General features: G+C 39.9%; 1 protein-coding gene across 7 annotated transcripts in view; it reads right to left on the bottom strand.

The window, feature by feature from the left end:
- magi2b (membrane associated guanylate kinase, WW and PDZ domain containing 2b) overlaps positions 1-13,795 on the bottom strand; it is a 92,965-nt gene that overhangs the window by 27,903 nt on the left and 51,267 nt on the right. For all 7 annotated transcript variants that reach the window (XR_010666712.1, XM_065957360.1, XM_065957362.1 and 4 more), the window contains exons 5-7: positions 13,291-13,519; positions 12,233-12,312; positions 753-810 (exon numbers count right to left, since the gene is read on the bottom strand). Coding sequence is in view for 6 of the 7 variants with exons in the window: in XM_065957360.1 (XP_065813432.1) it covers positions 753-810; positions 12,233-12,312; positions 13,291-13,519 (367 nt within the window). In the remaining variant the exon portion in view is untranslated. The remainder of the gene's footprint in view (positions 1-752; positions 811-12,232; positions 12,313-13,290; positions 13,520-13,795) is intronic.

Here is a 13,795-nt window from a genome sequence, read left to right as displayed (position 1 = left end):
GGTGTAACACCCGAGTCCCACTGTCTGTGATGTTTTCAGAGTTTTCAGAGTCCTATCTTCACTTTGTTTACATCGCCCAGACGGCCGGCTGACTCCTCCCCTCGTGTATAAAAGTTGTTTAATTGAGGGACTAGAGAAAAGAAGAATAACATACTGTACTCACTGCTTAACTGTGTTTCTAGATCACGCTCATTTCAGGTAAATTTACATGCAGTGTGAAGATACCAGCATAATAAAGATCGCTAGCATTAGCATGCTAACACAACAATGCAGCGCCAGTTGTTTTGGTTTCATGCTGGTGCTCAAGGGCGACATCTGCTGGATCAAAAAATTGCATATAGAGCCTATAATTTCCATACTCTACTCCAGCTTACTGAAATGTAATTTCTGCATATAAAGCCTTTAAATAAAGGTTAAATAAAAAATAAAAAATTATAACAATTTTTATTTCTTAGTGGCAAAAGTTCTATATTTGAAATTATTCTTTTCATGAGCAATTTTTAACTACAATCTATTGTTCTGAAGCAAAAGTGAAAAGCATTTGTAGTTGAAGAGAAATAATTACTTACAAGACAAGATGTAGAAACTGTCCTCTCCATTAACGATACTCATGAAGAGTAACTCATTAAAAAACAAGTCATGAAAACGTTGTTGTTTGAATCTAAAATGAGGCCGTGTAAAGGAAAGAAGAAGTGTATTTCTTTGCTCTACACAGGAGTAGCTGAGTTTACCAAGTCAGCGGGGAGACTTACTCTACATAGTAGCTGCCGTAGATGGGGTCATCGATCTTCTCCCAGCCATAGGGCAGCTCTAAGAGGAAGAGAAAACAGACGAAGGAAATGAAGTCAGTTTATTGTGAGAGCAGAGGAGGGTACCACCGAGGGGAGACAACATGAATCTCAGCTCAACATCAGCTGCTCCCAAAGTGCTCCTTAAATAGAGAGACAACGCTCCACCTGTAGCGACGGCTTCTCCATGGAGACAACCAATAACAACAAAGACATCCATACAAAGCAGAGCAGGAGACAGAATGACGTTTAAATCATCCATCTCCTCTGCTCTTCTCCTTCATGGCCTACAGCCTCAACATCTTCAGGTTTGTCTCTACATTCTTAACCCACACACTCGTCTTTGCCTCCTCGGGTTCTTTGTTTGCTAACTAACTTCATCCATCCCTTTGCTGATTCAGCTCTCCTTCTCTATTGTCTCAGGACACTGAACGTTCTTGTACTCTATTTCCAATTCCTCTATTTAACTTCTCCTGAATTTCTACTGAAACACACACACACACACACGCACACGCACACACACACGCACACACACACTGTTACGGCCGTATTGTGTTCATTTCTGTGTGGTGTGTGTGAGAGTGAGACCTCTGTGTGTGCGTGCGTGTGAGGATCTTTGATGCTGCTGCAGGTGGAGATCGTAGATTGGCTGGAGGGAGGACGCCGCCCGTCTTTGGTACGGAGTCTGGCCGCAAATCTTTAAAGCCTGCTGAGATCCTCAGCAAGAACGGCGCGTGGTAAACTGACAGCAGCAGGTCGTTTCTCCCTCGGCCTCCAAACTTTTCTATATCGTTGTTAAAGCCTTGTTCCTTAGTAGTTTGTTAGTTCTGAAAATTGTGTTTTTCTTGTTGAGCAAGTCTTTTGTTTGAGAAGCAGTTCACTGCCATTTTCTTTTGTGCTCACTTATATATATATATATATATATATATATATACATATATATATATATATATATATGTATATATATATATATATATATATATATATATACATATATATATATATATATATATATAATTCTATATAAATCCTTGTTTAAATCACAAGATTAGCTGCCTTTGGTTTGGGGACCGGGAAGTAACTTGTTACGGGTATTTTTATGTTGTAAACCTGCCCCACTAGACGGGTGCATAACACACACATGCACGCACACACACACACACACACACACACACACACACACACACACACACACACACACACACACACACACACACACACACACACACACACACACACACACACACACACTACACAGTGTACTGTACTGATTTGTTTTAACTGAGCTCATACATACAGAAGTACACAGAAGTACACAGTATAGATATAGAATATATAGAAGTACACACAAACCCACAGTAACAGCCCATCTGCACACGCTGATCCACTCCCACTCAGACATATATACTAGAAATACAGCTTCTGATTAGCATTCATCAGCATGACATGTTAGCTGGTTGATCTTCCTCCTTCATAATTATTCATCCACATGTCTTATATTGAAGACTCTGATTCATGACATTCATATGGAAGCTTCCTACAGGGAAATCAAGTAAACCTGACAGATGTAAAGGGGTGCTAGTGTCATACAGATTAAAAAAAAAAGATCACACACTTACAATGTGGCACATGGTGTGACCCTGAGCTTTATAATTATAACACATATAAACACACATGCACATGAAAACACAAAGACATCCAAGAAGTGACGACCTCGGTGAGAGAAAAGGTGACCGAGATGAAATAATTGAACAAGTCAGACAAAGAGGGAATAGAGTGTGTGTAGTAGACAATCTCACTTAACACATCAGTGCCATGATTTCAGTTTGAATTTCTAGCTTCCATACGTCAAGCAATAATAATCTCAAGGAAAAGGAAAAGCTGCAACAAATGTCTTCTCTACAGGAAGTCAGCATGAGAAATATATATTTATATACAGAGTCTTCAACAAACAGCTGGATAGATCTAAACTCTCATTAACCAAGGGAACTGTTTGAGTCATTGTTTTAACATAATACTACATATTTGAGAACTTTTTCAGACATTTAAGGATGACTCGTTTCACACAATAATTTACGAATAATCTAGGAACTGTGAATAGTGAATAGTCGGATTTATTATGAGTTTATTTAAAAAAAAGTCCTAATATGTAAATTATGTCTTCATGAATAATGTTTGGATACTTTACTGTAATCACGCAGAATGAAGCTTTATTTTAAAATAACAAACAGTCCTTCAACTTCTCAATTTAAATCATTTTTTAAATAATAATAAACAATGAGTACAAAATAATAATAAATAATTGTGGTTCTATCATAATATTGATGGTGAACAAAACCATGTATCTAATTAGACATCTTTTTTAATAATAAAAATATGAATAATCATGATTAAAGATAATCATTTCTATCCTCAAACCTCTCAATGTTTTTTTTTGTTTAATTCAGTCACTCACTGAAGCACACTCATGCAGACACATTTCTTCATCTTTATCATTTCACAATGATTAGGTCTGAGTAACACTGATATTAGAGCATCGCTTTATGCTGTAATGTAATTATAACCAGAGCTGTGATCTTGATATCAATAATCCACTTGTGAATGTGTGTGTGTGTGTGTGTGTGTGTGTGTGTGTGTGTGTGTGTGTGTGTGTGTGTGTGTGTGTGTGTGTGTCCTGGCTGTTGAGCATGCTGACTGTGCAGCACAAGGTGACAGGGGTACACACTGCAATTATCTCAGCTCTGCCTCGCTGTCTGCCTCAACCACCAGAGCTGCAGCGCCATTACCTCACACGACCCGTCTGAGCCTCGCGGCAGAATTTCAGATGGATTCACAACATCAAACCACCTTAAATTCCCTCCCACTCTGTCCATGAGCCACCTTAAATGTCGGCCTAACTCATCCACCAGACGCTTGCCCTCCCCCTAAAGTGAAAAGGGAGACAGTTTCCATGGAAACCACCAGTGGAGGTCTTTTTTTTCCTCCCTAAGCATAGCGCTCTTTGTTGTCTGTACTTCCTGCTGTTGAAATACGGAGAGAGTGTATTTGTTTCTGTTTTTTATGGAATGCTGCAATAGATTTCAATTTCTGTTTTTTTTTTCAAGTTCTGACAAACCGACACAGATTTTGGCTGATCCCAAAGATGTCTTTCAAGAACTATAATTGATGGCCTAGTGGTTACGTTGCACGACCCATGTACATAGGTCGTAGGCCTTGCCACAGCGTCCTTGGGTTCAAATCCGACCTGAGCCCTTTGCTGTATGCCATCACCACTCTATCCTCCGAGCAGCTCCTCTCTCTCTTCAGCTGTCTTTTCCAAAAAAGGCCCAAAAAACAACTTTAAAAAAAAAAACTATAATTGACATCAAAGACAATTATTTTGTAACTTTTCTTGAATGAAAATTCAATTTGAGGTTCATACTTAAAGGCAGACTGTTAATTAACTGTTATGCCATCATTCATAGTGGACGTGTCTTCATATATGTGAAGCAATGACTTTCATTTCACTCAAACGTATTTTGTCTGTATGTTTTATTTTTATTTTTTTTGTCTTTGTTTATTTGTTCTTGCTTTAGTTGTCATGTCTATATCTTCTTGTTTCTTTTTGTTCACCTTATCACCAATAAAAAAAAATATATATATATATATATATATATATATATATATATATATGTACATACATACACATGTAAAACAAAACAAACTCTGAAATTGGGAAAGAATTGGCTAGGCCGGCCCACGACGACAAAAATTATTTTGATTAATATTGAGATCAGAATTATAAAACACGATAACTCTTTTGATTTGACATCTGCATCGAACTCAAACACTCTTAACAATATCTCATTCTGAACACTTCACATTACAAGAAATGCATGAAAATAAATATGTGAAAAAATATTTTATATAAATAAATAAATAAATAAATAAATAAAATGCTTATAAATAAACTTTATTACATTCCATGGAAAAGTCTTTGTGTTTCAAACCTGAGAAGAAAATCATCCGACTTAATTTGCTTTTTTTTCAGTGTGTAATTTTTTGATGGGCACTTCCTACCTGTGGTCATGTTAGTTGCAGCTTTTTAGACCATTGAATAAGATTCTATAATATCTTTGTGCTTCCTCCTTTCATCCCTTAACATCTGATTATGTTCTTTTTGCACTGTTTTCAAACTAACTTCATCATGTTTTAAGTTTCTGTTAAATACATTCCTTTACCACACATAACAAAACATTTGGCCAAAACAAGAACAACGCAGTGTGGGGCACATTCATTGGTTAATCTCGATTATCTTGTCTTCATGACCGTGTGAAGACAAAGTCGTAATTCAAATTGAAACTTGATTAATTGCACTAGAATGGCCTTTAGCTGTGAGGGCCGGCCGGTCAAAATCATGTTTCCAGTCATCAGCTGGTTGATCGTTCCATGTCAGTTACAATGCAATCAAATGAGTCTGTGTGTGTGTGTGTGTGTGTGTGTGTGTGTGTGTGTGTGTGTGTGTGTGTGTGTGTGTGTGTGTGTGTATATTAGGAGCACACACAGGGGCTTGCTTCTATGTTAAGGTGCTTCTTTCAGTGAACAAAGTCTCCTGACCACCAGGCAGTCAACAACTCAATAACTTCATCCGATCTGGAGAAAGAATACAAACTCGAAAAGAAGGCTAAAATTTAAATTCACTCTTGGAGGTGCTCTGATTTTGGTTTTACACTCACTGGAGACCTCTGCTTCAATATTTTGAGAAACTTTCACCTGACGTGGTATTAAAGTAGTACACCATCGCCTGCCGATACCGATCCTTTCCTCTCGTGCCTGTCCAGACACTTTTATTCTTGTCTTTGAACTAAGAGGTCTATTTGTTGGACTGGGAGGGTTGTTTATAGGGAGAAGTGATACTGGGTTACTGGGTTTTTGAATGTTTCTGGGGGAAAAAAAGAAAAATGTTGATGTGCATCCCAATTGCACTGTATGTCTTGAACTTGCTTTAATACAAACATGTTGAAAAAAAGAAAGAAAAGGAGGCTAAACTTAAATAATAAAAAAAGACCTGATCAATTCTGATAGAAAACAGCAGAAGTGTTATTTTAGTAGGGCTTCAACTCATTTGCATTCCTTCCTTGCTTTAGTGTCAAGTATTTTCTTCAATTTATTGTTTAACCTTTTGTTAAATAAAGTGTAAATAATAGAATCAGCCAAAAAGAGATGTCATCTTTAAATGGTATGTTTGTCGGCACTGCCAGTTTAAACCATTAATATGATATTGGCCATTATAACCTTCTTAGTTGAGTGTGTTGGTATGTTTAACGTTTACTTACTAGCACTCACACAAAACACACAAAGCTGATTCCTTTTAGTATTTGAGTATTTGTCTAGCGGACATAGACAGGGAACTAAAGAAAGACAGAAAAAGGATCAAAGGAGTAGAAAAGTGTGAGAAACAGGCAGAGGAAAGTCCAGACATCATGAATAAGCGTTATAACAGTGATGTAATGCAGAGGCAACATTTAAGCTCAAGTCTGTCACATCTGACTGAGAAACGAAGATGATTCAACTCTCATCAGATGCAGACGTCTCTCCATCTTCATCTTCATCTGAATCTGTTCAAAAAGGAAGCACAGGCAAACCCTCTGCACGCCATCATCACTTCCTCTAACTCATTTCTCATATTTCTCTTTTCCATATCTATTCTAATCTTCTACTTCTCATCAAATATCGTCTCAGTTGGCTACAGATGGTGGTTTCTACCATGTGATATCGGCCTCGCTGAGAATCCTTTCCTCTTAATGACAATATTGACTTATAATCTTAAACTGCTGCTGTGATTGAGTTTGGATCAAGCCTGAATGGAAACCAACACCTGCTGTGATTTGAAGCATGTCCTGTTTTCTGCATCTTCAGAGTAAGAGAGGAGCTATAGAGAACAAACCATATGACGTATTTTTGTAGGCTAACCCTGAAGTATCATCTCCATGGGGTCTAACCAGAATCCTCCTCTGGGATGTTTTCATTGGATTTTGGATCACTGCAGAAAATAATCTCTGTGGTAAACACGTTTCTGAAGCGTAGGCGTTTTGTTCAGCAGGATAATCTTCACAGATTTTTTATGATGTTTGAAGCGTTAATGAAGCCGACAGAAGTAAAAAGCTAAATAAATAGTTTACTAACATAATCTTCACCTTAACCTAAAGATTAAACCTACAGGAGACATCTCCGACTAGTGAGAGAGTTCCCGCCCTCTGTGTCCGGCGTGATGACCTTTAATGTCCCCGACAACCACTGTAGTCACATTTAGCCGCTTGTTAGCAACCGTCTTTTTAAAGACGAGTAAAAACTTCAAACTTCACAAGTGGAGGTATTACCTAACGTAGTTTATGTGCTCTAACAAAACACCAACATCTCTTCAGCTTGTGTTAACCACAGACCTTATTTCAGGCGTTAACCACAAACCCGTTGACTTTTAGACGTTAGACCCCATGGCGCTCAAATGCTAACTTACTTCCTGGTTTTAGGACTCATTCCTGTGGAGCTCTATTGGCTTGTGTAACATGAAACACTTTCCTGACAAAACAAAATTCAAGCGAACCAGATCATCTGTGACGAGCCTTTGAACTCTGGGAGTCAGCCTCAGCATGTAGATACAATACAATGTACACAAAAGAACGCGCTGCACATCAACACAAACAAACCCTTAATATTCACCCAAAGCACAGCAGGGAATGGGGGGGGGGAGGAGGGGGGGGGGGGGGGGATAGTGAATGAGGATGTGAATGCTGAAGAGAGAGTAGCAGAAGGGCGATAAGATGGAAGCAAAGGAAAGGGAGACGATGATGATGAAAGGATGTCTGAATGCTTGTCTCCTTCCTCTGATGCTGGGAGACTGTGGGAAATCCTTCAAAATCAGCACCACCTCTCCGTGCTCCTCCCTCCCCACATTTATCCTTTATTCACACTTCATTGCTAATTCTGACATCCTTGCTTCCATTCAAATTGTACTTTGTATTTTTTTTAAAGATTGATTTTGGGGCTTTTTGTGCCTTTATTTTAGAGATAGGACAGTGGAGAGAGAGAGAGTGGAATGACATGCGGGAAAGGAGCCACAGGTCAGATTTGAACCTGAGCCGCCCGCTTGGAGAACTACAGCCTCCATATATGGGGCGCACGCTCTAACCACTGCGCCACCAGCGCCCATAAATTGTACCATTTAAAAACTGCACAATCTGAGCTCGACAACAAAACAAAAAAAACTCTCTTCATTTCAGCGCTCAAACAACATTAGCCCCCCAAATGAGTAAACACTCTTAGCATGGAAACAACTGTTAATCACATTACAGCGGTCGAACAGAGACCGGACCATCTGTGACCTCTGCTGTAGGTTAGCCTAGCTATAGCTAAGGTGTTGCTTCATTTATCGCTGTGTAAGTGGAGAGCTGGCAGAGATCACTTCAGTATTAGGTTCCCTTTTTCTGTACCATTGCTTCCCAAAAGAGCAAAAGAGCAAAAGAGCAAAAGGCACAGATCAAATCTGCATGATAATAAATACCAGAGGAATGGACAAAAGATAGGGAGCGCAGTAAATGAGCTTCTTTCACACAAAAAATGCTAATCTAGATACAATCTGTTTGAAAAAAAAACCACTCATAATATATCTGGAAAAAGGAAAAAAATACAAAAGCAAAAAAATAAGGGAGAATTTAAAAAAACAAGAAACAAAACTTTGATTTGATATTTTACATTTTACACTCTTTGACTAGAGGCTCTACTTGAGAAAACACATCAGATCAACAAAAGTAAAAAAAAACACAGAATAATAATAATAATGATAAATATAATAATAAAATATTCAGTGTTTTAATATGATACAGGTTTCATCATTGACATACTGTATGTATCTTTTTTTTAAAGTATGATGTTCTATGTTCTGATCTTAAAAACTTGAAATTAACATCAACATACACAACACTGTGTCACTGTATGTTTCATTTAGCTTAGAGTAGCATTCCCTCTTGAACACGCTAGTGAATGCTAATCAAACTATTCAATTATTATTTTGTGTTCATGCTAAAGCGAGCGGGTTAGTGTTGTTGTTCCCACATCTCCTTTTTCATATATTTGTATCAGATTTTATCCCCCTTTCTCCCAATTTGGAAGCCAATTACACCCAACCTGTTATCCAGTAGCAATGGGAAATGTAGGAACACAAGACCTAATTATGAAAATGTCCTAGAAATGTAGGACCATAGGGCCGACCCCGTTGGTTGCACTGTCTGGTTTGGTAATGAGAGTACTTTATCATTAGCTAGAGTTCAGGTTAGCTCAGTTCAATCACTGTGCAGCTGTTTGTACTTATAGCATTGTTCTCAGTGGAAATAAAAACAGCACAGGATTGTGCTGCAATCTAGGATAAGACATTTATACGTTTCCTTGCTGTTATTTTGACAGCATGTAACCAGCACTAAACGTTGTTATCTGTGGAAAACAACATCAAGGTTTTATTTGCTCATGATTTGTTCAGAGTTTTTTAGTTTTAGTTTTTTATTTTATCATGGTGTCACATCCATATGCACAGCCATAAATTAAAAACGTTCCGAGTGCACTAGGTAAGCTTTATTCATTCTCAAGAAACAAAAAGAGAAAGCAAGAAGTCAAACTAATTAAACAGAATATCCTGTCTTCTTTTCCAAGCTTTTGAAACAAAACTATCAAGTTTAAACACATCAAACTTAAACAGCCATTCCAGTTTCTGCACATCTGTCCCAATGTTTCAGATTCTACTTGATGAAACAATAATTCTCTTAAATCATCGTATTTTGTAACAATGCAAAAGAAAATGGGACTCTGTTTCAACTTTGTCCAACTCACACATCTCACAAAGTCTGTTTCCTACTGGAATAGTTTTGTTTTCTAGTTGTCTTTTCCTTTCTTTCACCAACACGAGCGTGTGGGAGAGAGGGAGAGTGCAGGCTAGTTGAAGTTTTTGATTCCAGCCAACTTTGGCCGTGTGAACTGAAGCACTCTACTGTAAATTACTGTTATTTGTTATTGGATCTCCTGCGTTATAAGTGCAAGACTGGCAGGATTTAGATATTCAATTTTTAATACCCACACCTGTGACAAAATGTAGGTACTGCTGATCACTCTGCTATGGTTTAAAAAGCTCCAGCACAGAAGCATAGTTGTGAAAGAGCAAAGTTACCACTTAAAAGAACAAAATAAGTCATCACAGAGCGCCAAAGATGACAGAAAGTTGGCGTCTGAACATCACTGGCGTTAGGGAATATGATTTCTGCCAAGGCGAGGCTGAAGTACGTCGGCCGCGGTTGTGAGAAGGGTTTGTGAACTCAGAACAGTAGTGTGTGTGTGTGTGTGTGTGTGTGTGTGTGTGTGTGTGTGTGTGTGTGTGTGTGGAGTGAGAATCAGTTTGTGCAGAGCTGAGAAATGCTATTAGAATTCCTGTCACAGTTCGGCCCTTTACCGGGCAGAGGGAGAGGGAGAGACGTGGAATGAAGGTGGGAGAGAAAAGAGAGAGAGAGATTTTTTTAGGGGGGAGATTGAAAGGGGAGACATGATGTGAAAGAATGCAGGGTGGGAATAGAGAAGGGATCAAATTGAAGATCAGGAGATCTGAGGAGAGGGAGAAAATGTTCTGATTCAGATCCTGCTCTGTTGAATCTCATCACAACCAAAATTCACCGACCACACCCGGTGACAAGAGCAGCAAGACCAACTCATTTTCTTTTTATATGTGATCGCAGGAGATCAACACTAGGGCTGCTCAAGAGTCAGATTACCTGAAGAATGTCATGCTGCCACTTTGTGTTGCTTGACGCAAACCAAAAGCGCAGGTTACTCTTATTTTCATGACTAATCTACAATAAAGTTTTGTTTACTGAAATCCCCATCAGAAGCCAGAGAACTGACCACTGTGCATCCAATCTGTGTCCCCTGCATGTCAACATGCACAGGCTACAGGGATAACAGATACACTGGCTGCAAAAATAATGAAGGCAGAACTTAAACCAATTAACAACAAACGTGCAGAAGCTTTAGGGTCTTCAAGGTGTTTTAAAGTCAAGTGAGTGATGCTGTTAATTGCATCATCTGTATCTTGCTGCTGCCCGTAGGCAAACTGGAATGGGTCTTAGGGCGCACTCACACTAGCAAAGTTGTCCTGAAATCCCCGTCAGTAGTCAGAGAACTGAACAGAGAGAGGCAGGTGTGTGTGTAGCAAGAGAACACAGGTGTAGCTGTGTGTATGTGAAATACAAAGTCAGACTAAAGCTGTTGTTTTTTGATTTATTACTAATATAAGGAGGAGATTTAAGTTTATTATAAATGTTTAAGAAATGACTTACTAGTGTGACGACCGCTGCTTAGAGTGTGTGTCTGGTTTACTTATGTGCTTGTATTGTCTTTGAGGTGCTGATGATGTTGCCTGCCTGATCTGGAGCACCTGGGCCCATTGCTCCACCCAGGATATAAGGACCAGCTTCCTGTTCCTCTCGGGCTCTCTCTATTCTGCTTAAGCTTTGAGCTGACACCATTATTCATTTAGTTTAGTTAGCATGTTAGTGCACACGTCAACACCACATACACCATAATGCTTTTACACACATCCACACGTTCACCACTGATTAAACTGATTTAACACACCTCATCTGTCTTGTTATGGGTTGATTCATTTGTTTTTTTGTAATAAATTAATCCTTTTCTTTTGTAAAACCCGACTCCTTTAGTTTTTGTCACAACCCACGAGCCGGGTTATGACACTAGGAATAGGTTAATGTATTCCTTTAACATAGCCCTGTAGCCAATCATTGCTACGCGGCCGGCGCGAACCTGTCCGGGTTGTTACAAAATCTTGGAGGGTGCGCAGCTGGGCACTCAGACCCTCCTCGCACCGTCGCACCAGCCGCAATTTGCACAATACCGTCGCAACGACCCCTCCGACCGCAAGACGCATGAATCAGGTTTGACATTGTAATGAAGCGGCAAGGTCTGAATAATTCTTAGATTGAAATGTATTACTTCCAACACTCGACCTTAATTACTGAAAGGACTACCTGATGTATTCATCGCACTCTTCTCAAGAGGACTCCATGATAGTGACACCTTCTACATGAAAAAAGAAATCTTGTAAAAAAAGAAATCAAAGTGTCCCGTTACAACAATTTGAATTCCTCTCCTTTGCATGTGAGTAGATTCTGAAAACCTGCTGAGAACAGTGAGACCAGCAGCAGACTGACAAACACCCTAAAAAACAAAAATATTTATGCTTTCTTGAGGTGAGAAAAACACAGGACCAGTGAGTCAGAAAGAGACAACACAGGTTCACAAACAGCAGGTGATGAAGAGATGACACACTCCCACGAGCCATGAAAGATGAACACAAAGTAAAAGTCGACAAAACTGCAGAGCACACGGGTTAACAAGACGGTTTCACTCACCGTCTTCGCTGCATTCTTCTGGCGGCTTTGCTTTCTTTGCGAGCCGAGGATCCAGCCACGATGTAGTTTTGGTGTTGTGACTTCAGGAGAAGAGAGAGATGTGTGGATGAGGGCAACATGGAGAGGAGAGGGGGTAAACAGAGGTCACAGAGAGAGACTGACAGAGCGGATAATAGAATGACAGAATGACAGCTACTGTTGATCAGAGTGTGCGCATATCTTTGGGTTTGAGTGTGTGTGTGTGTGTGTGTGTGTGTGCAGGGGGAAAAGAGAAACAAGGGGATATTCTGAGGTAAACTAAATGGCTTTTAATCCTCTAATTTGTCTCAAGCCATTACCTCGTAAGGGTTAGAGGATGGGACAAAAGTATTCATTGGCTTGAATGTGTGTGTGTGTGTGTGTGTGTGTGTGTGTGTGTGTGTGTGTGTGTGTGTGTGTGTGTGTGTGTGTGTGTGTGTGTGTGTGTGTGTGTCTAAATTGAAGCAATGAGTTACATCAATTATTCAAACAGAGATGGGTGCAATAAAGTTCACACACTGAAGCATACATTAACCATGTTTTGAAGTAGGGAAGCCATATTGCTTTGAAGCTAAGCTAACAGGCTCTATGGAGAAAGCTGATAATGGAGAAAAAATATAAATATAGCGGTGAGATGGCTGCTGCAGACAGGCCGGTCTTGTGTTCTGGCTGCTGGGGGCCGCCGCGACACAAGACCGTCTGTACAAGCAACCGTCTCACGGCTATATTGCTGGCTGCCGCTGCCAGCTCAGCAGCCTGTCGGCGGCGGTGAGGACGAGGATTTGGTGTCTTTCATCCACATGAGCCAAAAAGACACTTTCTGTCTTTTCTTGGCCAAGAAGGCACCAACTTCAAAATGTATTTCACATTTCTACATATATGACCCAATGTCAGTACAGATTCATGTTTCAACGGGTGAAGTATCCCTTTAAACTGAAGCTACAGACGTTGAGGAAAACGTGTTCTTAAGATGAAATTCCCATTTTTTTTCACTTCAAAGATCTCAAAATATATATTTAAGCATGATGTATGTGTCTTACTCTATGAAGTAAACCTCCCCCTTCTCAGTGTATGCCATTTCCCAGTTGTCAGGGAGAGGCCCCAGTTCTTCTTCATCTGCGTCGGGGACTTTGGCCGGGGATTCAGAGGGAGATTTTGGGGCCTCTTCTCCTTCTGTGGGGGGCTCAGTGGAGGGTGGGGGTTGAATGGAGGCGTCAACAGCAACCTCCCCAGAGGCATCTGTGCTCTTGTCCTCATGCTCACTGGACTCTGTGGAGAAAAAACACACATACACAGTTATTCTCACATACGCTCTGTGCACACACATACAGACCTGGATGCACACCACACACGCCATGCATGATGAGTCAGAGCCAAGCCACTGCAGAGCTATGAACCCCCAGGAGAGAGCGAGGGGACAGTGAGGGAGAGAAAGAGAGATGGGCTTAGAGGACATTAAAACATGAGGAGAAAACAACATGCAGATGTCAGAAAAAAGGAGAATCAGGGGAAGACAAGAGACTTTAAGGGTCAGAGACTGAGACA

The sequence above is a fragment of the Labrus bergylta genome, chromosome 7, assembly GCF_963930695.1.
Source record: "Labrus bergylta chromosome 7, fLabBer1.1, whole genome shotgun sequence".
NCBI classification, from domain to species: Eukaryota; Metazoa; Chordata; class Actinopteri; order Labriformes; family Labridae; genus Labrus; species Labrus bergylta.
This window is presented reverse-complemented; position numbering and strand designations above follow the sequence as displayed.